The following is a 26688-nucleotide window of genomic DNA, read 5'->3' on the forward strand; positions in this document are numbered from 1 at the left end:
GCGCGGCGCTTCCCCTGCGGGCGCGGGGCGGGCTCGCCTCAGCGCCTCAGCGCCCCGCTTCCAGCCCGCCGGGCGGGGGCGGCGAGGGGCGCGCGGCGGCGGCCGGCCCTGCGGCGGGAGCGGGAGGGGGCGCGGGGCCCGCCGGAGCCCTCGGCCCTGCCCCGGGGGAGCCCAGGCCCGGCACCGCCCGCCGCGGGAGCCAGCGGGGCGGCCCCCGCCTCAGTCCCGCGGGACGGGCGGCCACGCCGGCGTTCGGGCCTCGCCAGCCCGTTTGGCCGGCCCCCCCGCCGGGGGGAAGGCGAGCGCTGAGGGCAAGCCTGCCGCACGCCGCCGGAGCGAGGCAGACAGCCGGCCTGGCGTTAGCGTTGCGTCCGCGGGGGCAGAGCGGGAGAGGAAGCGGCCCGCGCGCCTTGAGGACTTGCCTCGGGAAACATCGCCCTCGGCCCCCTGAGGGACGGAGCGGCCAGCACGGCCACGGCCGAGGAGCCACCGGCCCCCTGAAGGTAGGCAGCCCTGTACACTGTGAGGGGCGGCACAGGGGACGCCCCAGCACGGCCCCCTGAAGGTACACAGCCCTGTATGCTGCGAGAGGCACAGAAAGCCACACCAACATCACTTGGCTCAGGTGGCAGACAAGCAGCAGCTTACCTTAAAGGTGGCAAAGTATCCTAAAAATGGCACACCATCTTGCATCTGTATGCTAAAGCCACTCGCTGGTCACACCACCCCCAAACACCCATGATGTGGAAGATAAGGATAACTCATTTTATATGGTTTCGTTACGGTAGGAGCTTCTGTTTGATCCTAAGAGTGATGCAAGATCCTTGGGCGTTTGATGTCTTTATCAAAGGCCAAGTTTCTGGAGTAATGATGTGAAGAACTTAGTTCACATTTTACAAGAGGAAGTTTCTAGTCTTCCCAGCTGAGGAGCAACATGTAAAAGGCTTAAAGAACCCACACCAACTCCCAACACCTCAGAACACAAAAATAAAGTGCATTCATTATAAAACCTTTTTAATTAAGAGTTAAACTTGCTATTTGTGGATGACACACAGACCCTTGTTTTCTTTCCCAGGGATTAATGACTACAGCCTCTGGAAACCGAACAGAAGGCTGCTTTGTTATAATTCTTGATCAAGTATGATCCCATACCCTTGTATCCCACAAATGCACAGTGCAGACCCTACCAGATCTTGATAAACCAGTCTTTATGCAGTGCAGTGTAGAAGAACAGTACTGAATGAAAGTTTTGTACCACAATCATAAACAGGAAAAAAAGGTTGTCTGTACAGCTGTTCAGTTACGCTATGGTAAAACTAAGAGTTAATAACTGCTTGAGGGATTTCTATAATTTACAGACATTTCTTTTTACATACAGAAGATACAGAACTAATTATCAACAAAGTTTCTATTTCCCCCTTCCCCCCAAAAAAGGGCAAATTTATTTCTGTGCATGTAGTGTAAAAAAATTGTAAGACTGCTAATACTTTAATTCAAATTACAATTTTAGGTATATACTGTATTTCCTTCATTACTTCATACTGCAAGCAAGGGTACAGAAGGCAGCCTCCATGAATACAGATGCCGCAGTGCCAGAATTTTTGAAGCAACTTAAAAGCATTTCTCTAGAATGTTTTGCACTGTTACAACTTATCAACTCATCCTTCCCTTTGCCAATAAACTACCACTCCCAACATTTCATAGCCTATCACGTCTGAAGTCCCCAAAGAGAAAGATTTGCACTACTATCTCTTCCCAAAATCATGGTTGGATGTGGAACTAAGGATGCTTACAATTGGTCACAGGAGCTGGCCTTTATCTCACACAAAAGCAAGACACCAGAGGTTGGGGCAACGGGGACGCCAGCTGAATTTCAGCAGAAACAGGAGCTATCACCTTACAGAGCAGCCAGCTAGGCTTTTGCCTCTGTGGCTGCCTGCAGTTCCTGCAGAGGAAGGCCACTTGGTACCACATCACTTTACTAAGCAGCTGTCCGGGGATAATTTGCCCTGGTGCAAAGCAACAGTGGCCAAAGCAGCCTTTGCGGCAATGCATGGCAGGAGCCCTGCTTGAGACGGAGCTGAGCCTCAGGTCAGGATGGCACTGTAGGTCTGAAGGTGCTGTGGTGTCTTACGGCCCCATACACTCCCTCACGGGGATGGACACGTACTGATCCGCACCAATATACAGGCTTTCCCTGCCCCAAGCCTCATCCTTAGGTAGAGAACACCTTTGTTCTGTCACGCAAAGGGTGTGCTTTTGGGAAAGAATATGGCACACAGGTCCCAACTGCCTCCAGAAGAGGCAAGTGAGACCAGCACCAGGTCTAGTCTGACCTTCTGTACTTCATCGGCCGTTGCAATTCACCAGCTTCCTCCTGTTTGGTATTGTGTATTTGACTAAAGTTTGTCTCCCAACATCACCCAGCCTGGGTCAGAAGATAAGGCAGAGGTCACCACTTAGCAGTCAGTGAGCAACCAGAGGAACAGGCAATAAAAAGTTTACTTACCGCTCCAATTTGAACTTGTCTGACTTCAGCTTTCAAATAGTAATTCTTCCACCCTCCCTGCCTAAACCAAACATTTATATTTATTACATGCTAATCAAGTCACTGCTTAAGCTACTTTTTGGTAAGTCAAGTAGATTGAGCTCTTCAAATTAGTCATACATGGTGTTTTCTCCCCTCTTCAAACATTTTTACAGTTTTTGCTAGGCCTCTCAAAACATGCCAATACCTTTTACAAAACCAGGGCTGCCAAACCGTTTGTATCATTTCAATACCATGGAAGAGCAGCAAGTAGAAACAAGGTGATTCTCCCCCTCCCCATATGCTGCCTTGGTCAGCAAGTCATGTAAGACATCTGATCACGAGTCTGGTGTGCAGGGGTGTTAAACTTTGTGAAACTCCATAGAGATTAAATCTAGAATCTAGGGAAGCGTTGCCAAACCTGAGGTGGTCAACCCTTCTCTAGATTCTAGATTTAATCTCTGTGGTTTAGGTTGAGGCAAATCCTTGATTGTTGGCTATGGAGTATTTAGGAGAGTTGTCTCTTAACCGCAAGCACCGAACATACATGAGTTATGGCAGGACACAAAATTCCCAAATGGCTAAAAGAACCCCCTATCTTCTAGAGTACAAGGCCAGGAAAATTAAAATCTTACTCTTAGTCCCCCACAGCTTTCAGGCAGCCCATACTAGCTTTTTAACTCGCTGGCAACAAGAAATACCAGTAATCCTGATTCAGTCAACAATTCACAAACACTGGTGAAGTTTCAAAGCCAAATAACAGACAGCAGTGTCTCACCCTGATGGGAGGAGGACCTGGTTGTTACTGCTGCCTGTTAGCTTGCAGCAGCAACCTCAAATGATGCTCCTCTCTTCACAGCGCTCTGGTTTTCTGACATCCTATTGGAAACTTGAATACTGGCAGCTGATACAGGGAGGATAAAATTAAGAACCTGCTTAGAGGCCATGCTGTGATTGTATCACAGGCTGTGTTATTCTTACCTTCCTCTGCTGAATCTGCCAAGTCAACTTCAAGAAGTCATCCATTGCATCAAGATATTCCACTGACCCTGAGCACTCATAATCTGCACCAGAACTGAACGCTGGAAGGCTTACTGTTCTTACACCGCTGTACTGATACTTACCAAATACCATTCATGAGCACAAGTTTTTCATCATCAGGAAACTCTAAACATCCTAAAGGACTTAATATCCACAAATCTGAGTGATATCCTGCCAGTCTGTGAAAAGGTTACAGACAACTTGCACTGACCAATACTGTATAATCAAGGCCTTCATCATTGCCCACAGGTATCTATTTCCCTCTCAGACACACAGTTGTCTGGCAAATCCTGAAGGTTCCTGCTTGTGGCACATCTGGTTATCCAGCTACTGTTCATGGCCAAACCAGTTCCTGCGAGAGTCCACAGAGAAGCTGCCCAAAGGCCACCTCCAAGTGCACCTCTCCTAAAGTGATACAGCTTGGCACAAATTTAGGCAAAGGCATAGAGATGAAGCAGTTTTATTGGCAGCGATGAATTACTCTCCTTCTCTCAGTAGGTAGGAGGCAGGCATCTGTTCTCATTCTCCAGAGTCACTTCATGCTTCAACTTTTAACCCTGGCATCCCACTGCCTTCCACACAGGAACTGGCAGGATAATACACTCCAAGGCTTTGAATGCTTTCTGAAGGGGGGCATCTTTCACAGCCATGGGACGGTGTTCCTCCACTGCTGGGCCTCTTGCTTACAAGGGCCCATACCAGGCAGTGGACAGACACTTGATGGTGCCAAACACTCAAGTGCCAACAACAAGGAGATGATGCACAAGCGGTCAGTTCAGGCAGTAACTCTTTGGATGCATTGTTGACACTGAGCTTTCACTTGCCAGTCTTAAGTAATGCTTCTCATCATCTCCAGGTGACTTCTTACCATTTCTGTCCCATTATGGTGTATGATTCGATTGCGATTTTTCATGCTTTCATCGCCTCCCAGTTGAAGTACAGATACATGGTGCAACTGGGAAGGCAGCTCACAGCACTTCAGAAACTCAAGCTAGTATACAGGACAGTGCAGAACATCCCCTTGGCAGCACCAATGGTAACCATCCTGGACTCTAGTTCCCCACAGAACAAATCAAATGCAGGGTTTTTACCTTCCTAATCCTCCGTGCTGCAAGCCCACCATAGCCAAAAGGCTGCCCAGTAAGATGAAGAGTGTTGCTGACACCATCACTGCTGGTCAGTGGAGGGATGGCACAGCTTTGTGACCAGAAAGTAGAGCTCTTGGGACCAAATCTGAGGTTATGGAGTGAACCAAGAAGTAAACCTCATTAATGTGTCACCAATTATTGCTCCGTGGGACATGTACAATTCCTGGGCTTTGCTTTCTCTACTATAAAAATAAATAAAAAACCCACACAATATAGATGTAAAAGAGGATGGGGAAAAAGTCCCACTTACCAAACTAGGACACTATTGCATCCTTTTTTTCCTGAGGAGACAGAAGACAAATAACCTGGCAGATGTTATTTTGCTTAATGCACTCAAATACTTTGGCAATAAATGTGGTAGGAGAGCTTGTACAGAACAGAATAAATTGCTTCAGTGAGGTACTGTCAAAAAAGTAAAAAGATATGTTGCCTATTAAAATAGAAAGGGAGTAAAAGCAAATGTGTTTTGGATGAGGATTGCTGGTATTAGCAACACTAAAAATAAGGGAAGCAAAGGGAAACGCAGCCTTTACTGCCAAAAGAAAAAGGAAAGTTCTTCTGCCTAAGGTGAAATTACTTCTTTTCCCAGTCTCTTTGCTGGTTGGCTAGCTGGGGAGGCACCATGAAGGACATCACTGGCAGAAAGGCTTCCCAGTTCCTGTGCCCCCCACCACTCCCCAAAGGGGCAGCACAGCCCCAGAACTTCCGCTGAGAAGACAGTTCCCATTTTGTGGTATTTTGCACAGTCTTCTGGTTTTGTTCTTGGTTTGTTCTACCCCCTCCCCTCCAAAACTGCTTTTCTCAGAGAGGACCAGGAGGAGATTTCCTAGTACTGCCAACACCAAGCAGAGAAGACGATCAGTACCTCCCCCCACAATTGTCTTCTTTCCTCTGTGCCCTCGGTTCATTAAACCCAGATGGCTTTGTCATCTTCCCTCCTCTTCCATAAAGGTCTTGGTACTAGAGAAAGGAAGGAATTCAGGTGAAAATTGATGGGAGGCCACAGAGAGATGAATAGGACAGTATGGAAATCAGGGAAGGAAACAAACACCCTAAATACTGTAAGAAATCAATTAATTCATTGGGCAGAACTAATGAATGTTTGTGCTCCCATCTCTGTCCTTCCACTGCAGCTCAAATAACTGAAGAAGCTCATATACATCAAACAGAGGGGAATTAAATGTGGTATAACAGAGGCTGTGCTCCTGTGATCAGGCAATGAGATTTACCCTCCACATTTAATATCAGAAGTAGAAGAATTCTTGTCTTTGCTTTTAAAGGACAGACTGAGCAAGAGCAACAAGGTGTAGGGCAGACACTCCGTCCCTGCTTAGCTTCCTTGCAGTATTATTAGAAGCCTACTTGTGAGAAATGCATGAAACAGTTAACTGTGCTGTGAAGGATGCACTTCCTACCCCTTCAAAAGTTCATTTGGGAGGCTGTTAATAAGTCTTTTCACTCTCACAAGTGGATGACAAGGCTGCTGTTGATTCCCAAGCCATGCATATAAACAGATAAATATAGCAATCCAGGCAGCCCTACCACCCGACAGACTAGCTTCCCTAGAAAAGATCAACTAGCTTTCCGTATGAAAAGGGTCGCAGCTTACTAAACCGCTGAAGCTCATTTTATTAGTTTTAAAATCCTCTAAAATGCAATGTAGTTTTTAAACATAGTGTACTTCTATGCAGCCCTAAAGCAAAGCTGAGGATGGCATGCAAACACAGGAATTCCTTGTTTAATAAACAAGCATCCAGCTGTAGCCTGCAGCGGTCGGGACATCAGGAGTCTGGAAGCAGTTGGTGACATAAGACAATGAGGATAATTCCATGGATGATTTCACCTTCAGAAATAAGTTTGAAAACCAGAATATTTTTGTTGAAGACAACAACATTTCAGTGCAGAAGTAACATCACAGCACTTTCTGGGATGCGAGGCTGAGGTGGCCGACTCCCATTTTCCTCTGTACGCTGGGCTCTAAGAGGCATCAGGGAACAGTTCACCCTGGGGCATCATCACAGACACTAGCTTGGAAGCACTGTGCGCCCTGTAAAATATACTTAACAGAGCAGAAAAAAAATAATCAGCAGGAAGGTGGGTTATTTTGTGCCCTGTTTTGGAAAAGCTGGGTGTTCCCATTGATTCGGTTCGAGGGTCAACAGCTTTTGTAACAGGCCCAAGAGGTACCACCTTAACCTTGCCTGCAAGGGACCAGGTACTGGTTTTAGCAGGGGGAACAGGACAAGACCGTTTCTTTTCAGGCAAAGTATTCAGAAAGAAAAAAGCTTGTGTCGCTTAGCCAGTGCTATAGCTTCTCTACAGCCTTGGTTGTGTACACCTATCAGTGCATGCACTTTACTCCTCTTCCTCCACCTCAGCCACCCAGTATGTATTGACAATTCTGTCAGACACAGAGCTGATTCATTCGGCTGAGCCTTTTATGAATATCTAAATCCCTGAGAGGGTCAAAGTGGAAATTGGTGGTCAGGGTCACAGCTGACACTTTCAGAGAAACCTGCTGGGGAATAATTCTAATCCTCACAGTGAGGACTCACTGGCTGGCAGCCTAAAACCCAAGTATTGATGCATCCAGCCCAGTTTATAAAACTGTAGGAGGGAGGGCTGGTCTGTTGGCTGGATGTTGACGAATTCTGTGAAAAAAATAGCTGCTAACAATATTCTTCAGCTCTTGTCTTGCGTAACAGCTAAGGCTGGAAGGTCCTTGTATTTTATGAAGGAACCAGCTAAAATTCCATCTAATCAACTAATCTGATCACAAGTAATAAATGTAACAGATAAGAAATTAAGTCCTGACATTAAAGCTAGCATACTTCATCTGTTGGGAAATATTTGATTTTGTGAAGTGCCAGTAATCCATCCACTTAGCTTAATGGAACATTAATCTTTTACATGGAATAGGAAAATAGGCTTACTTTGAAACAAATATTAAAGGCCCAACACTACTATGAAACAGGTTTAAGATCATTTACCCTAAACAGACAATTTCAATGGAGTTTCAACCCACTCTCTCAGCAGGCCTCTCTGCATCAATCGTGGAGATCCCTAGTGATGATTCTTGCATATCCAGCTCTCCGTAGAAGAAAATAACACTTCTGCAAGTTATACCTTAAGCTTGTTCAGCTATCAAAACCCATCTGGACACAGCCCTGTGCAGCCTGCCCTACCCAACCCTGCTTTGGGTAGGAAGGTGGACTAGACTATTTCTGTAAGTCCCTTCCCACCTCCGTTATTCCATGATTCTGTTCACACAGTAGTGTTTCTGGCAGGATATTTGCAAATCACCAGCCCAAGCTGGGTATATGATCATCCAAATAATTTATTCTACATACCATTTCCTTAAAGCTGCTTAGAAGAAATCATTTTAAGCAATCTGGAAAAAAACCCAAAACCCAGCTATTGCAACTTAACACATTTAAGCCCATTTTGTTCTAACACAGACCTTGCTACCTTACCATTTACTCCAGGCAGACTTCCAAGCCTCCATCCCAAGGTCTGGGCTCAGCGGTGCCCTGGCTGGCTCAGGTCCAGTGACAATAACTGGAGGAGACACATCCCAGTGATAGTAACTGGAGGAGGAGACGCATCCTAGTGGCGGCTGGGCAGGTCCATCATGATGAGACAGGCCTAAGGCAAAGCCAGCCCGCAGGCAGGGATCGAGAGAGTCCATGAACCACATGAAGCTGCAATAGAGCCACAAAGTGCTTCTTCAGCACAGCCCAGACTGAGCTTAACTAGAGCCCCTGGGCAGGGGTGGGGGCCCCAGGTGATGCTGCTCAGGGCCCTCCCTTCTACTTCTCACATGTTCCTATGCCTTGCAAAGTGATTTTTCTCTCTTTTGCTCCCAGGAAAAATGTCAAGAGCCACATCAGGGTTCCTCTTTATCCTAAACATGAGGCATGTACAGCAGGCTCATCCCACCTTTTGCACTGCTGGGTGTAATGGAACAGGCATTTCTTCCACAGACTTTTGCCGCCCTTCTCTGGTCTCGATCTGCAAGTCTGAGTCTGGGTAAATGTCTGTGAACTGGGCTGTGACACTTCATCTTTGAAGTCCATAAGGTGTCTAGATGACATGTCCCTACCACTTCACACTTCCTTCCTTCAGCTCTTGACGTGTTTTGATCAGCCCTGAAGAATGCGTGGCTCCAAACGGCCTGTGCAGGGCTGCAGCGAGACTGGTACAGTGCAGCGCTTTCCCTGAGGTAAATCAGCAGCAGGATGAACACTGGCTCTCAGCACTCCCATGTTTCTTGTCCCTTTTTCCAGTTCTTCATCTTGACTAATGACATCATTCCCCTTAGGACTCACAGTCTTTTGATGGTTTGAGCCAACGTTCTGCTTTTCCTCTTACAGGTCACTATACTTCGTAAATAGGGCACAGAACAGTTGTAGCCGTCCGCTGTAACTGTGTCCTCGGGCTTGCTCAGTGCTGTGTGCAGACTGCCAGCACCCATTACTATCATCAACCTTCTTTACAAGGTGACTTTCTTCACTCCTCTTCTGCAGCTCATCTCCAGCTTGGTCTGCAGCACAAGGTTTTTTTGCACACGCACACACACCAGCTCACAAATCCAGAGTGCAGACCAGGGAAAGCTGCACCTCACACATGAACATCTGAAGTCTTTGGCAATCCACAACCACCACCAGCAGGACTGCGTGGACACGCAGTATTTGCAGAGCAGTATCAGCCGTTGTAGCCCAGCCTTCTCTTGGGGGACTGCTCTGTGTCAGCGCAGTGACACCTGAACAACTGTGCCTGGTCTATCAGCAGCACTGGCTACAGATGGCAGCTACACGATCTGCAGGGTTCATCTGGTAAATGCACAGGGAAATGATTTTTCTGCATGTCAGGAGGCTTACAAAGGTCTTATTTAGCTTTCTTGTTTGCATCTAGTTTTTTCGCTAGATTTAGAAAATCATGTCCAAAAAACGTATCTAATTCAGTCAGGGTACAACTCCACTAACATAACCAATTTTACAAAACAATTCATTTACTAGGCTCAGCTAATTAACATCAGCTCTCTAAAAGCATACCAAAGCAGCAGCCATTTAGTCTTTAGACCCTAATCGTGTGGGGGTTTTTTTGAGTGTGAAAAAGGATCTCAAATTGACAAGAAAAGTTCCCCTGTCTTTTGCACACTCCCTTTTGCCTACAAAAAATGGCAATTTTTTAAAACAACAACAAAACCTCCTATGTTTTAGCCTGACCATAGCTGATCCAACAGAAAGAAGTTAGAAGAAAACAAGATGAAATAAACAACAGCTGTTTAGAGCAATGAATGTCAGCTGTATCTTTGACCACTTTAATGGCAGGCAAGACAAGATTCAGGTTGTGATCTGCGTGGCGTGTATTAAACTCAATCCTAATGCTTTGTTCTGCTCACTTACGTAGCAGCAGTGGAAATACACACTCTCTGAAGCCCCCCTCTATTTTCCCGTAGATTCAACAGTAGCAGAGTGGAATGCTAAATACGGGACCAGCTGGTTTATGTCTGCTGGTGATGGAGTAAGCAGGCTGGAGGGTTTTAGCAATGGGTTCTGAAGGTGCAGGGTCAGCTTAGAAAATGTGGGGTAAAATCTCTTCTTCTAAACCCATGCTATCTGCATCATCACCAAAGCAGAATTTTTCCTTCCTTTGCTCACGACAGCCGGGCGGGCTGTGAAGAGCTTGTTCCTTGCTGGCGTTCGGCCCTCCTCGTCTGCCTCAGACACTGACGCTAGCCTGGCTTGCGTTTCTGGGCACTGTCACCACTTAATGGTTCTGGGCAGCAGCATGAACGTGTCACAAAACAGACCTTGCACTGAAATATATCTTTAGATGTGCTGAATTTAGATCTCTGCGAAAGCTAGTGCAGTTTTAACCTTGCTAATGCAGCAACGTAGGAGCAGCTGCTTCAGCTAGATAGCTCCAAGTGGTTTAGAGAGCAATCTATTAAAACCCCAGATAGGAAATTGGATGTTAGTCATCGCAGAGTGATAAAGACAGGGCTCCTAATTCAATATCTATTTTCATATCCAACTGATTGGAAAAAGAGGACCCATAGTTATAAGACACGAAACAAAACATTGTCTGTATTTTCAGAGCATGTCTCAGAATCCCATGGTTTGAAGACAAAAGGAAACGCAGCAAACACCTTCATATTAGATAGAGTTGTAGGAAGAAATCTCCCTGCAGCCATCTTTCCTCCTGCTCCAGGTGGAAGAAATTGCCTGGGTGTGCAGGACAGTGGGCAGCGCAGAAAGGGAGCTCAGGCCCGAGCCCCCCAGCAGGACACTCCCCTGGCCCTGGAGCTGAGGAGCAAGACAGTCCCCACTCCGTAAGGAGCAGCGGCCGCACAGCTCTTCAGCTGGTGTTTTCATGACCACACAACTGAAAGCAGAGGGATGGCAAGCTGTTCTAGCAAAACAGCAGCAGGTCTCTGCAGCTCGCTTTTGACATTAGGCAGGCAGAAGACTAAATAATTATTTCACTGCCAGGCTTTTCTTTTCCAGATCTTTAATCATCATTGGAAGCTTGAAGTAAGTCTCTGAGTGTTTCTTTCCAGCACAAGTTCAAGCCTGTGCTGTGTCTCCTGCTGTGTCTCCCAGTGCTGCCTTGCCAGTTTTGATTTGGGAGGATTAACAGTGAGTCTGTTCCTTGGCTTTCCCATCACATCCATTCTTCTTTGCAAAGTGACACAGCTGACAAGCAGTTGGTTTCAATATTGAAGTGAGTTTCTCTGCTGAGAAGCAGCTTTGTAAAAGTAGCACCAGAAAGTTTTGTGTTTGTTACTTGTCCTTAATGCTGTGCTCAGGTTTAAAGACATAAATGGATGGTTTAAAAGTAATTTTCAGGTATGGGAAATGAGCTTCATTTGCATTCGGCAACAACCCATCTAGGACTATGCCAAGAGGCACTGTGCTTTGCTGGTGGTAAGAAAGGCAAGACAAGACGCTCTAATTACAGCTGAAATAGAAACAGAGGTGTGCGCTGCCGTGACCTTTATCGTACACAGGCTCCACACAGCCCAGACCTTGCTGTCCACCGCTTTTCATCAACATTAAAAGCCCCCCAGGATCTCCTTTCCTCCCTCTCTCCTCATCATTTGTTTTCCCATTCATTCCCTAACAGCAGGACACTGCATTATTTCATAAGCCATCAAGACTGATTTTCAGATCTCCTAGGGAGAGTTTCTCAGTGCCTTTCCCTGCTTTGCTGATGACAGCTCTTGCATAAGAAGCTCCTGATGGGTAGTAATTAATTAGAGTTTCACACAGATAATTCACTTTTCTTTTGTTTAGGATAATCAATGAACAGAATGACACCTGCCAAAACCGAGTGGTTTTCCATCCACAAGGGTGCTGCGTTCCAGTTTGGCTCTTCTTGAAAGGAAATTATTTTTGTGGGTCCTTTTGGTCTTCCTGGGGCTGCGTGCCAGTAGCGCAGTGCTCTATTGTGAGAGCCACAATGCTGCCACCGCGCCTTTGTCAGTGGCAGCGTCTGGCCACGGGGTCGGGGGCTGAAATCTCTGTGTTTTATTGTTGCACATCAGAAAAATCTGTATGCACACTAGGATCCACGGATTTCATTCAAGCCTTGACAAAATTAACTCATGCTGCTTTCTCAGCAGAAGGAAAACTGGAAGAATGGGGTCTTCCGTCTTACAGAATTCACACCAGAAACCTGCATTTTAATTACTTTTTCTGCAGTAGAGAACACGTAAACTGGAATATCCACAGCAAAATCACAGCCTGGGTAACTGTTTGAAGCAGGTATTGCTCATTTCTGTATTTTTAAATCACCCCCTCGACCCGCTGGCAGTGCTCTGAACGCAGCTCAGGGTCCTGGGGGGCGACTCTGTCACAGGAGCACACGGCTGGCTCACAGCCAACTCTGCGTCCACCAGGACCCCCAAGTCTTTCACTGCTTTCCAGCCCCTTGGCACCCATCCTGAACTGGTGCTGCTGCTGAGGGGGGGTGTGTGTGTGATTCCCCCCAGTACAGGACTTTGCCTTTTTCTTTGTTGCAACTTCATGAGGTTCCTGTCATTTCTGCAGCCTGTCCTGCTGTGTCAGGCACTCCTCCATCCCCGAGCACGCGTTCGATGGGACACCAGGTGGTACAATGGAGCTGCTGAGCTCTTGCAGAGAGAAATGGGGTCTCTCCTGCTCTGCACAGACCTGAAGGCCAGTAGCTCCCTGGTGGGCTAAAGGCTCTTGCAGAGTCTGATGAGGCTGGCAATTTTCTTGCATAAAGAAGTTTTTTTATCATAAAACAGTCACTGGGTCAGCACGCTGAGATTTAACCAGACAGAGCAGGTCTCACTGGTAGCAGCAACAGAAAGTCAGACCCTGTGTCTCAGAGAGGTGTGGGGATGCTCAGTGAGGGGCGTCTCCTCTGCCCCTCGCCAGCAGTGACCCACAAAAAACAGAGCAAGTGGGCAATAGCAGGCATTTGGCTGGGGCAGTGGAGCTGCTGTGGGCACACGGGGGACATTTCTACTCTATTTGGTGACACCATCTCCCAGCCACCAGCTCCCCTGGCGCAGCCCAGTGCTGAGTGCCATGGGCTGGATCCTCTGTGGCGGGAGGTGAGGGCCATGCGCCAGCTTGGTGAACCACATCCCAGCAAAGAGGAATCAAGGAAATTAAGTGCAACGTCTGTGCAGAAAAGAGGTACAGAAATAGCCGTTGGTGCTCAGCAGCTTGGCCCCAGCTGGTACCCGCAGGTTAATTTACCGAACTCACCAGGGAATGGAAACCTGCCTGAGGCTGGTGAGCGCCTGCTTCACCAGATCTCACCTGCAGGTCTTCTAAACATAAACCGCGGGAAGGAGGAAGACAGTGCCCTTACAGAGAGCGTGAGTTACCCCCGTAACTGCAATGCATCCTCCAAAGCCACCGCGCTCTGGCTATAGCCTGTCATGTTGCCGTCTCCCCACACGTGTCAGTAGGGATAATTTGCGTTAGTGATAGTGGTAGCTTACTGCAGTACAATATACTGCAGTATAATAAAGTAGAATAATAAAACCAGCTGTATTGTGTAAAACATTATTACTCAAAATATTCATGTAACTATAAAAGACACTCCAGAAGTGCATCATACTGTAGTATTTCTTACAGACAACCATAGAAATCTCCAAATATTGATACTTCTCCCCCAGCACATGTTGGTTTTGGTCTTGGTGGTTGTTTTGGTTGGTGATTTTTTACAGGTTGATGCAGAAAAAACTCCTGCCTCCCCATCCTCATCTATCCCCTGGCCACCCCAGTCAGAGCAACTTCCCTGGTCTGGGCAAGCACAATGGCAGGTGATGCAGAGAAAGGAGGTAGATGCAAATTTCAGTACTTGCCCATGGAGGTGTCAGGGAGACAGTGACTATAAAAGAAATACCTGAAGAAGTAATTTTACCTATTTTGTGTTTATTTAAAGGCAAACCCCCCACAAAACCACAAGAAGCTAGCTATACATTTCTTAGGATAAAAAACCCCAACATTCAGTGTTTTCATTGCTTGCCTCCATTGGTCCCTCTTCCCCTCCCACATCCAGCTGCAAATCCTGCTTGCATCACAGGACTTTTCCTTACGTGCTCAGAAATAAGTGATCCACTGATCCTCCACGCTCCCCAAGACAGAGGGGTGCCCCCCCAGGCTCTGTGCTGCCCACAGGGATGGGACAATTCCCAGCAGGCAGAGCCCAAGTGCAAAGCAGGACTTTGCCCTTCAGCCAGGTGAGCACACTGTGCACTCGCCTGCTCTGCACTGCAAAGAAATTCCCAAGGGCTTGCAGAATAAAATAACTCAGGGTGGGGACATGGAGGATCCTTCCCCACGCAGCCCCATGCTGGGCAGTGGCAATGGCAGTGGAAGGGGAGATAGGGACAACCTGGCTCCCGTGGGACTCGGTGGCTTTTCAGGGCGCTCGAGGGCTCCGTGTTGCTATTTCTGTCCCAAAATGGGCCCAAACTTCGTGACGGGTGAGGGAGCTGCTCACCAGCTGCTCACAGCGGTGCCTTTGTCAGCTTGTTCTGAATCACACAGACACCTTGCAGCGTCTCATCACAGGAGAGTGAGAGTATTTTGCTCAAAGCAGGGAGGGAGACACCAAAAACCAGCGCAGGCACGGAGCCGGTTAAGTGTGCCAGCTGCGCTGACCCAGCAGGGATCAGGGCAGGGACTTGGGCAAGAAATCTGCTTTTCAAATCAGTTAGGCCTGCAAGGCAGCCACAGAAAGAGCGGGTGTGTGAGCACCAAATGAGCCAGATTGTAGAATTGTGGAATCACTGAAGTTGGAAAAGACCCTTAAGATCATCCGTCCTAGTAAAAGTGGGCCCCCCCACCCCCGATTCCTCTGAGCTCTGCCCTGCAGCCGGCTGTGCAGCACGGGGCACTGCAGGACAACATTGCGTTCCGAGAGCCAGCCGATAGAAACGTTACATGTTATACAGCAACTCTGGTCTCTTCAGGTCCAGGTCCAGTAAACTGTGAAGTGAAACTCTAAAGTTTTTCCCAATTTAAAAACCAGAGGGTGGGGATGGAGTTGGTCAGCGGGGAATCCCGGGGGACAGGACTAACCTGGCTAGGCAAGGGCTTGCTACAGCAGGCGAACACCTATTCAACAGTAACGTTGACAAGAAACATTTTATTCACAAAAATTATTATGAAATTACTCTGACACTCTTAGAAAGCGGTGTTTCAAGTTACACTCTTATCAGAGGGAAATAACTACTGTAAATGCTCCAACAAAGCAAGCCACGTACAAGAAAGAAATTAGTTCACGGTTTATGGCAGGGGAAAAGAAAAACCCCAACCCTGTTTTACTGCAGACTTCACTGACTGCTGATCGCACAGCTCAGCGTCTCGAAGGCAGGCTAACACCCTGCACGCACAAAACACAAAAACTGAAAAGAGGTTTCTTGTTGCTTCATACACCAGTTGCAGTTTAAATAAAAAAAAAAAGGGGGGGGGGGCATTTAACAGCTGCAAGTGATATGTAAAAGGAAGACAGACACATTTGATTACTTTTCTTAGACAAATGAGCTATACTGCTGAATGCTCTTCAAAATTAATTTGCAAGAGCTTAATATTAGGGCTTAGTCTGTGCTTCAGAAGCTGCACATGGTTCCTCCTAATTGCTTGTCCAGTTTAAAGTGAAAAGGCCTTCCCTGGTGGATGTGGAGCCATGGTAAAACCACCCCATCTCTCTGAAAAATGACCAGCTTTACTGGGAAGTAGCGCTGGGTTATTTCTAGCCAAGGCATATGGGTATTCATGGCGAAGCATTAAGAGTTTCACTATTAGGAGCAAATGGGAACTATGCTGGGTTACTCCCGCAGCCGAGCCGCAGGTTCAGGGTGGCACCACGGCCCCGGGGATGCTCCAAAATGCATTTCTGCAGCATTTCTCTTCCCTCTCCATGCCACAGAGCAGGTGAGTCCCTTCAGCACCGAGCCCAGGAGCAGCCCTGGCTGGAGGGAACCGTGTCAGGGCAGAGATGAAGATGAAGGTCATCAGCCAAAAGCCATTTTGCCCCCGGCGATCCTCTTCCCCTGATGCAGGTCAGCGCCTGACCCCATTCCCTACTTTCTCCCTGTTTCTTGGCAGGGACTTCCCAGGTCTCTTGCCAAGATGGAGCTGGAGCCCAGGAGACACCAAGCGTGGACTCCTGGCTCCGTTCCATTTCAGACAGCTTAGAGCACACAGCTCCTGGTGCAACCCTCTCCTCCCAGCCCTTCACTGGGGGAAGCAGCCGTGCCCAGTGGCACCCGCTGCCTCTGTGGGCCGTCGGTCTGCAGTGGGGGGCAGGGCCTGCCTCCCATCTGGCTACAGCAGTCCAGCTGCCAGGAAAAATCTTCCTTGGGAGATTAGTACAGCAGTTGTTCTACTCTGATAACCTTAAAGATGTCATAGTGTATTTAAATTTCCCTTCCTTAGGAAGTGTGCCTGAAAGAGGGTTGTGCTTGCAGGTGTAACTGCTGTAGAGCCCTTGGAGTTCCTGTGGACTTAATAACCTTGTACGTGCTCTTAAAAATCCACAAACTCACTGCTATAGCACGAGCAGAGTTCCCTCGACGTGGGTGGTGCGTGTCCCCAGCACATCAGGGGGAACAGAGTCTCAGATCTCCAACAGCCACAGCCCAACCGCTGGCAGAAGAGTAGCCGCCCGGCACGTGCAGCCAGCCCAGGGCCCACTGCGCCTGCCCTGCTTGTGGCACCGACCGCCGGACACGAGGCCACCCAGCGAAGTCAGGAGGGCTGGCTGCTCGCAGCTCCGCAGGGAGAACCACCCTGAAAATTACCTCACAAACCGCCTCTGCCCAGGCACTGCACCTGCCCATCGCTGTCCGGCCCAGGTATAAAAAAACAGGGGTTTGCTCCTGAGTGAAGCACATGGATCAGCTGCTGTGTAAAGGAGACCACTGCAAACACAGACGGGAGCAGCTCAGCTGTGTTACACGAACATATCAACCCGAGGCTGAGGGGAAAAAACTAATGGTGAGAAAAGAAGGCAGCCGAGTGACCCCAGCTCTTCGCTTCCTCTCCCACAGGCCGGTGCTGCTGCAGGAGTGGCCGCAGCTGAAACCGTAAGCAGAGAGCAGGGCAGACGGCAGCAGATGGTGGATTCAGGATATGCAGATCTTGGCTTTGCACAAGAGCCAAGAAAGGTGAGGAGCGGGATTGAATGTCCATTCAACACGGATGGAAATGCCAGGCTGAGAGGCAGATTCAGAAAGTATTTATTGAATAAACTCGTACAGCTGCATCCTGCCCTTCCCTGCGGGTTGGGACCCGGGGTTACCAGCACTATCAGAAACCTGGGGACTGCACACAGGGCACAGCGGTTGCTTCAGAGAAGGCACACGGACACTGAGGGATCGCACTGCTGCGGCCACAGTAATTACACATCTTTCCTTTTTGCTGGAGCAGAAATCAGCCAGTGTTTACAGTAGTTCTTACATTCACAGTGGGGAGTTTTGTAAATACCAGATCAATTTGTTTTTCTGAGGAGCACCACTTGCTTGGCCATTGGGAAAAAGCCCTGACCAGGACGGCAGAGAGGCACCCAGGAGGACAGCCCAGACTCCCAAAGGTGCCTGCACCCAGGTACCTCCCACAGAGGACAGCCTGTCTGCACTCCTGCTTTTTAACAAGGCAACACTCAAGCGCAGCTGCAGGCACCGCAGCAGGCACCGCAGCACGCCCAGGCTGCGGACACTCTCCTGCCACCAGCTCTGAGGCCCATCGGAGTCCTGCACCACAGCGCACAGGTTACTCCTGCCTTTTCCCGGGAAAGCCTTCAGTGGGTCACGCAGCGGAGCCCTCCCGCACCTACGCGTGCCCCTGTCCTTCCAGAGTTACTGGGTAAGGACTTTGTACAGTAAAATCAATGTGAGCTTTCATTTCTTGAGACAGCTGATCTTCAACCGCAACTAAAGAATTTTTCTAGACGCTGTAATTAAGGAAATCCAAACCTCATGATGAACTATGTGGTTATTATTCCAGTCTGCAGAGAACCGCACCACCCTTTTCCACATCCCAGCGATTCCCTAACCACATCCCAACACGAAGTTCCAGCAGACGGCTGCGCTGCAGGGGCAGCAGAAGGGGAGTCTCTCCGGTTATACCAGGGCAGCAGCCACATCTCCATAGCTCCCATTAGCTCTGCTCCCCACGGTGGCCAGAGAAGGCTGATGTGCAGGAATCAAGGTCTTCCACCCTAGCCGGTGCTGCCCCGCAAGGGATCCCCGTGACGTTAGTGGGGTGGGTTTGGGGGGGCAGCAGGCCTACAGGAGCTGCCCCGCATCTTCCTGCTTCAGGAGGTGTTGAATCTGGTGGACAAACAAACCATGAGGAGAAGCAGAATCCAACACCCAGCTCTGTTCCCTGGGCACTCTCGGGACGCTGGAGGTTGTGCCACATCAAGTTAACATGCTGGCAGGAATGAATTTCTTTTTTCAGATGAATGCTAAGCCCAGCATTCACCAGGGTGCTAATACAGCTTTACTCCTGGAACTCTATGGGAACGCTCAACGTTTCTCCCTACAGCCTCCAACCACATTTTCAAGTGACAGAAGAGTTTTGACAACGAACACAAAACATGTTGTAATTCCCCCGCCATACAGAAACAAGTCCATTAGATCTGTCATATGCAACATCCAGAAACAAACCCGCCAGCACCAGCCAGGTTAGCAGCTTGCTTGAGAAAAAGCAGCGGGCTCATCCCTAACACTTGTCTTAAATTCAAGGTGGAGACAGATACTCGCTTTGGTCCCTTCTGCTCCGCAGGATTTCTTTCACAAATATTAGTGCTTCCACACCGCTCCTACCATTCTCTATTGTTGCTGGGGTTTGCCCTTTTGTTTTTAATTGCCTGTATAAGTTTTACATAAATTTAGTTTTGGAATACACAATGTAATCATCTTTCTTAGCTTCTCAAAATAGTTCTTTGAAAAGGCATATATACAAAAATATTTACTAACTATGAAGTAGAAAAAATATATTTGGCTTGCAAGTAAGTGCAGTTTTCTTTACCTGCTTATCCCAGAAAATACAGCGGGGGTGGCAAGATCTGATTTTCCTCCCCCCGAAGCCTTCCAGCTGAGCGGAGCAGGGCTTGTGAAGGCCAACAGACTTCTCCAAGCCCAGCCAGCCAGGCCAGTCACCAAAGATGAAAAATACAGGATCCTTGGGACAAATGACTGCCTTTTCTACTGTGGGCTCTTAGAGAAGGGGGTTGGGAGAGATGTTTATTTTACGGCAGTACCATTTCTACCAGACTCTCCTGTTCAGCAACAAAAATGTGGACATTTTACTTCCAAGTCCATCATTTTACCTGGATAACACCCCACAATTAATGTAGCCACAAGAATTTTGATTCTCTTTCTCTTCTCACAGTACTGCCTTTAGCTCCTTCCACCATTACTTCTTCAAGGAGTGTTTTATACACCCAGGCACTGCTCAGCACACGTCAGCTGCCCTCACAGTTTTTTACAGAAACTTTTCAGTTTCCTTTAAAAGAGCCCCCACAGCAGCAGCCACCAGTCTGCCATCACTGGTCAGGGCTTCACTCTCAACAACTGAACTAGAGCACTCTGACCACTTTTTCAGGTGTGGGCCATTTGGGTATTCACAGGCTCAATTTAACACAGATGTCTGCTAAGCAGTAAATACATCAGGATTTTGGAGAAAAGACCCCTAACAACTATATTTGGTGTCTGTACAGTGCATCCATTCGCCACCAGTTCAAGCACGTACTGATGCACCATGGCCCAGTGTTACTCTTTCTGAGCGTCTGCTGGCTGCACCGGTCCAGGGCAGCTCAGCCAGCAGCACCGTTAGAAATCATTCCCAGAGGAATGCCCACTCTTATCCAGCTTCCCCCCCAAACCAACACATACTTCCATCTACACATTCGGGCACTCCTCTCCCTCTCGCCCGTGGAATCCCCAAGGAAACACTGAAGCAAGAACAAGCTCTTTCAGCACAGTTTGCTGACATGTCTGAAGAGATACTTTACTCCTAAAAAGGAGCAAAGAACCACGTGTCTGGTCTGCACCGCCTGCACTCCCCCCTGGGGACACGTGGCCCTGCCTGGCAGCACCACGCCGCAAGCACCCACCGGATACGAGCTGCTGGGAACTGTAATGGGCCTTGAGTAACAGCGTGAGAAAGGAGCTGTGTCCATGCAGCGAATGTTGCTCGAATCCTTCCCAGCCCTTGAGAATCTCCACAGCACGGCCTGCAAAAGCCCCAACCCCTCCGCCTCTCCCCAGCTGGAGCAGTCATCTCTTGTCACGCACTGATGACACCAGGGAGGTGCCGCAGTGCGCTGCCTGCGGAGGAGCAATGTGGTGGCTGTGTACGTTGGTGGCAGCAGCTACAGAGGGCTTATGGCACTGCCCATGGCTCTGCCCCGCGGACAGGCCACAGCCTAGCCCGGAGCTACCGAGCATCGGCACGTGCGCCACTGGGATCACATCCAGCCCTCTTGGCCTCAACAGCCACGGCACAGAGTCCAATTTCACATGCAGTTCTCCAGCGGGGCTCAGACATACACCTACCAGGCATCAGGGACAGGGAAGTTGGCACTAGGGACTGATTTGAACCCCATCAAATCTCTAAAGGAAGGCCTCGCATTTGACAATTAGGTTGAGACCTGGAATTTCTTCCTACTAAAATCCTGGCCAGTTACCCGGCTTCAAAACAGGAGAGCTCCTGAAAGCAGTCGGGAGAGGGGAAAAACGGAGGAACTTATCAATGCCTAAAAACCCATTCAGAGTATCAGACTCTGATACTGGGATGACTTAAGAGTTTTTCTCTGTGGTCTCCTGCACCTTGGCAGCAGTCATCTGAAACTGTGGCATGTACGGCACAACAGCATTATATTTAAGGCTACTTTGGATAAACGCATTTAAATTAGGCGGTGCACGCTGAAGAAACCCCACATCTTTGAGCAGACTGGTTGTACGGAACTGACACATCACCCTGGAACCTTCTGTTAAAAAGATGTCATTCTCTTTTTTTTCCAGTGATGTTATCCCTAGGTAATACAGGCTCCGCTCAGGACTGTCTCCATCTGTGAAAGCGTCATCCTGATCTGAAGGCTCGGAAAATCCCTCTGAAGAAATAAGGGAAAGGGAAAGAGTCTTGCTGGGCTGCCTGCCAGGCGGATCAGGTAATATCAGAAATGCCCCATTTCCCACCTCCCAAGAGCTGCTGGACAAGGCACCGGTAACTAAGGAATCTTCCGCTAAGAAGCATCTATCAAAACAACTTCTTAGATTCATTTTCTGTTCATAAAGCCCACTTGATCTGGAGTCACCGATAATGGTAGCATATTTAACATCGGGCTGCCTTCTAATTTCTCCACTGCTTTTGTCATCATGGGAGCTCTCGAAGAAGCTGCTACTATTGAAATGGCTGCTAGAGCAAGCAGAATCATGTTCAGAGTCTTGCATTTTTGTAAACATTGAATCAATTACTAAGAAGTCCTGTGTGTCTTCTTTTTTCAACGCTTTAGTAACACTGATGTCTTCCAGCACTATTTCTGGTTCCAGAAGAAGAGGCTCAAATGACATTGCTTCGGGGTGCTTGATAAAAAGATGCTCAAAAGTTTCAGGCTAGAAGAAAAGATACATTTTAATGCTCATCTATTACTTAATAACTTTATTTCAGCATGAAGCTATTGATTTTAAGAATCGCAGAGAAAACACCCATTGCTTTAGTGAAAAGTATATAGTTGAAAATCCTCCACAACACATTTCCTCTTTAGGTCTGTGTGTAGGTGAAGACTGACGGGACAAAAAAAAGCGAGAACCTGCCTGTGCGTCAAGGCTCGCAAAGCAAGCGCTCGGTGACGTGCTCAGCGCTCCAGCCAAGACAGCGCGTCATTTAAGCTGGAACAGAAACAGCTGCGTGGTCCCATTCATTTCTACATTAACGAACATGCGCATATTGTTAAAAACACACGCAAGTGCTTTCCAAGACAAAGGTCTTATACCTTTAGATGTCCTTGGCTTTTTATTTAGATTGCATAAACAGACTTAATCATTTACATGTCAACTAAAGTAACTTTCCCTGCTAGGATTGTATCATTTAGGGTAAAATTCTGCCTTTCTGTAGTATTTTTAGAGCATTCCCATCTGAATAGTAGCTGTACGCTTGAACTGCGTCAAGAGAAACAGACATTTATTTTGGAAAAATGTATGCTTTACTGCTACCTAATAGATATGCACATACAACATACAGTGGCCCGAGCCAATGGCAAAACTGCAACTCCTAGCTACAAAGGAAAAATCACTTGAAAAAACCACGGATTTCCTAATGAATTCAAGACAAAACAAATAGATAAAACCAGATTTTGTGTATATTAGCAAAGCGTGTTGTACAGCAGGAAAGCTGCCAAAATGACTACGAACATGTCAAAATACTTAGACTAGTATATAATTATAGAAAAGAGTGAACTCACTGGCACAGCTTGGGCTATTCCTTCGGTCTAGACCAGCTATCGGTATCGCGGGTGCCCTCAGGTGGCAAAGCTGGCGAGCTGGTTTCCAACTGCTCTGGGACTTGCCCCACACAAGTCCATCACCTTCCCACACCGAAGCCAGCCTGCGCACTGCAGCCTCTCCTACTCTTCAAAATAATGTCCGTAACTGCATCTAAAATGAACCAGCTACTGAAACGAGCTGCTACTCTACTGTATACGGCAAGCCAAATAATCGTAACTTACACTTGTGCGATGAAAGCCATCCTCCCTCTCACAGGTTGGCTGTGAGTTGATACAGGAACAGAGACGCTGCTGTGCGCAAGCAGACTAACAGGCCATCAGTGTACACTGCCCACAGCGGCATTTTTAAATGGGGGACGTATTAATAGGACGCTTTTGAACAACCAAAAATCCACATTTCGTCCTGATATACTGGCCCGCCGACAACCGGCAGCTGGTTTATCCTGCATGGAGATGATTTACATTCCTCCTCAAATCTGCTTGCTCCCTCACCCCAGGCCCCCAGTACCTGCTTTTACAAATGCATGTGGGTACCACAGAAAACACACAGGTAACGTTGCCTGCCGAGATTAAATACGTCATGTTCAAAGACAGGTGCGGTGTTTGGCAAAGGCCACCATCTGTCAACTCAGACACATCACTTACTAAAACATGTCCCATATTTAATCAAATACAATGCATAATCCAGCATCCAGAGTAGACGTAAACCTATAGCATGTCAGCAACTGGAGAGTAAGCTGGGTGAATGGTGCTATATTTCCACAGGATACACACGTACGGCAGAATCTGGGCACAAACTCTGTTCAACAACAGGCAAAGCAGTTCTGTAAAATGGGAGAAAAGTCATGGCCTCAGGTCACCCGTTCCCCAACTTTGGATCTCGTTGCATCTGGTCAGCAACCAGAGCAGGGATTTCAAGCAGCGCTGCGTTCTACTCCCCTGCTCAGTCTAGGCTTTAAGCTGTATCTGTCTGACAAGCAAGAGCCTATCCCCAAGCTGCCAGCCAGGCACCACACCTGAGACAGGCTGAAGTCAAACCTCCTTTGCACTCCAGTGCAAACACAGATACATCACAATACACCATCGGCCCAATTCTGCTACAACCAGATTTTGACTTTCGCAAATATTTAACTTTACACACTGCAAACTGGCCCACAGACATAGCAGGGTAATTTAGAAATGCATGAGCCTTTGCAAAATTGGTGCTAAATTCCCTGTAAAATACTTGTGGTTGTGTTTAAGTAATTTCTCCAGCACTAGGCCCTAAAGCTTTTTTATTTTTATTTACTATTTTATTGAGCAAAAGGAATTTTTATGATTTTGACATTATGCATACATGTAAAGGCTTGTAAGACAGTGTCTCGATGCAAGACTTGCCTGGTTTTGATGCTGATTTTAACTTCTTGCCGCTGTGAGATCAGGATAAAATAATACTCCATAAACACAGTTCTGGGGTACCAAAACCCAAGTCTACTATAGTGAATATACAAAGTAACGATCAGGTGTTGACTCAAGGATTTAATATCGATACGTACCAGGACAAGACAGAAGTTCTACAACAAATGCCTTCAGAAAGACATCAGAACTTTCTGGCAGTGGTATAATCGGCTCTTGTAATAATTGGTGCCTATTACAGCTAAGGAAAAATGCCATACACTTACCACATGCTGCTTTTTCTACTGGACAAGTCCATTCACATGTACAAAAGCAGGATTTGGTCCTAAAAACACTGTTTCAAAGAATGTGTCCTGGCCTTGGACACTTATGAAGTGGGGGGTGATCATGCTAATCTGAGGACGGGCACTGCACTTTCAGTGCAATTAACTAACATTAAGCAACGTTTTCCAGTAAGATTAGTACAATGTTCAGAAGGGGCATGCTTTCTACTGCATAACAAGCTGTCAAAAAATCATGTCAAACTTCAATTTCTTTCATACTTGCATGCATCATTTCTTTCCCATTAATTATGGAACAAGGAATGTGAATATGGAGCAGTGCCACCAGGGTGTCAGCTTTACCCTCCTTCCCTAATTAAAACTTCATCACCTTTCATACACTTATTTCAGCTCTGCCAGTCGGTGAGGAGAATCATTTCCAACATGCTAAATCCAACGTACAAACTTCATGCACCTCCGCAATCGGGGACAGTGAGGATTGTCACGAGTGCCCTTTTGCTATAGATGAAAAGATGAAATACAGGGGCCTCGGTGCCACTTACACCCCTGCAATTATCAGCTGCTGCAAGAGCCCAGCCCTGGCCATGGAAGCAGCCGTGTCAGACCACTCGGGGGTTTAGTGACCCCCCGCAGTAAAACACGCTTCGCTTTCCAGACCAAGGCAGAGGCACAGGCTCAGCTAACACCAGCCAGTGTGACTGCTGCCGCCAGCTGGGAGGACAGCCACTCTTCCCTCCATCCAACCACAATGGCATCTTCCCCAACGGAAGGGCTTCCAGGAGCTTCATTTAACATTAAAAAAATAGAGCATGGTTCATCAAAGAAGTAAAAAAAGGAAAAAAAAAAGCCACAGAAAATTGTAAGTAAAAAAATGAGCAGAAACTGCCCAACCACCACAGAGATCAGATTTTCCTGAAGGATTTCTGGCTTGTTTTTTCAAATACAGATCTAACGTTGGAGATTATTCAAGGCATCTGCACTGATGTGGCTGCATGTTTACATGGTAACAAACAAAGAAGCCACATAACACACACATCAGTATTTTCAGGAAAAAGCAAGCAAGCAAACAGGAAGGCACAACGCACACCCAATTTCTGCATTCTCTGAGTTGCTGCAGCACCCAAATGCCTGTAAAAAGTTCAAAAGACTGTAAGGGGACAAACAAGTACTTGTGCAAGTAAGAGATGTGATTGCTTTGATGTGCCTGAAGTCAGTGGAAACTCCCAAGCCAGCTCTCAATTGGAACAAATACTTGACTGGAATTTAAAAAAAACAACCACTTTCAAGTGAGGTCAATAACTGGGCAGATTTGGCACTCAAGCTGGATAAATCCCAAACCAGTCTGATATCTCTGCTTCCACGGCTGTGTCCTGAGAAGGGCTGGGCTCTTTCAACTCCTTTTGAAAGCCAGGGCTTGAAAGTATTTAGCCCTTTGCCAGCCACAGCCTCAGCAGGGCAGTAAACAAGAGTTACAAACGCCAAATCAAAAGTGCTTCTGCCTGTGCAAGTGACAAACTGCACTGTTTCAGTCTGTAATACGCACTTGCTCCTCATTTTTGTGAGGGCATTTTAGATTTTTGACAGAGCTACTTCAGGATTCGTTATATTTAAACAACTCAGCATTGTATTGTATCTGTGCTTCCTGTCTTCTGAATATAAATAGAAAAATCTTCTAAAAATTCTGTATAGGAAGCCTGGGAGCTGGCCCAATGGTTCAGCAGGCAGTGACCATGATTAGACTTCAAAGAATGTCCATTCTCTGTTTAAATGAAATGAAATAAAATAAAAGATGAGAAAAGAAACCTTCACTGGGAACGCAAATCAAATACCTGAAAAATCTTCTGCCTTTAGATGCTCTTTCTTTTAGAAATAACAGCCTTGAATTCAGATTATTTTCTCTATGGTTTCACCCTGACAGACTCCGGGACCATGAGAAACTGCCTGCTGGCGCAGAGAGGGTAAGTCCGTGTAAAGCCTCTTGTCACAGCTCATCACACGCCAAACGGAGAGGCAGCTTACCCCAGCAAAGCACATGCCCTTCGATACACACGTGGTGTTCACCGAGGTGCATAAGCATGACACATACGGGATTCTGCAACTGATTTACTAACTACCCTGCAATTTAAACATTCACAGCAGGTGTTTGGTCTCTGGTCCTGACCCACTTCCAGAGGCTGGCTTCAAGGGGCATGCTGCGCTGTCCATCCCAGGGGCTCCCAGCTGCTTCCTTCAGTAATTCAGGCAGGGCTAGCCTAACCAGTGGGGAGAGGTCAGTACTGAGCACACA

The 26688-nt window shown here is 47.5% G+C and overlaps 1 protein-coding gene across 5 annotated transcripts in view; it reads right to left on the reverse strand.

The window, feature by feature from the left end:
- Positions 1 to 14478: 14478 nt before the first annotated feature.
- LEPR (leptin receptor) overlaps positions 14479 to 26688 on the reverse strand; it is a 46208-nt gene continuing 33998 nt past the window's right edge. For 3 of the 5 annotated variants that reach the window (XM_080407240.1, XM_080407239.1, XM_080407238.1), the window contains one exon: positions 14479 to 21835. In XM_080407240.1, coding sequence (XP_080263366.1) covers positions 21020 to 21835 — 816 coding nt within the window. In that variant the 3' untranslated portion in view covers positions 14479 to 21019. Of the gene's footprint in view, positions 26161 to 26688 lie in introns of all 5 variants that reach the window. The other 2 variants (XM_080407241.1, XM_080407242.1) reach the window with 2 other exon arrangements.

Source organism: Falco punctatus (genome assembly GCF_963210335.1).
Source record: "Falco punctatus genome assembly, chromosome: 11".
NCBI classification, from domain to species: domain Eukaryota; kingdom Metazoa; phylum Chordata; class Aves; order Falconiformes; family Falconidae; genus Falco; species Falco punctatus.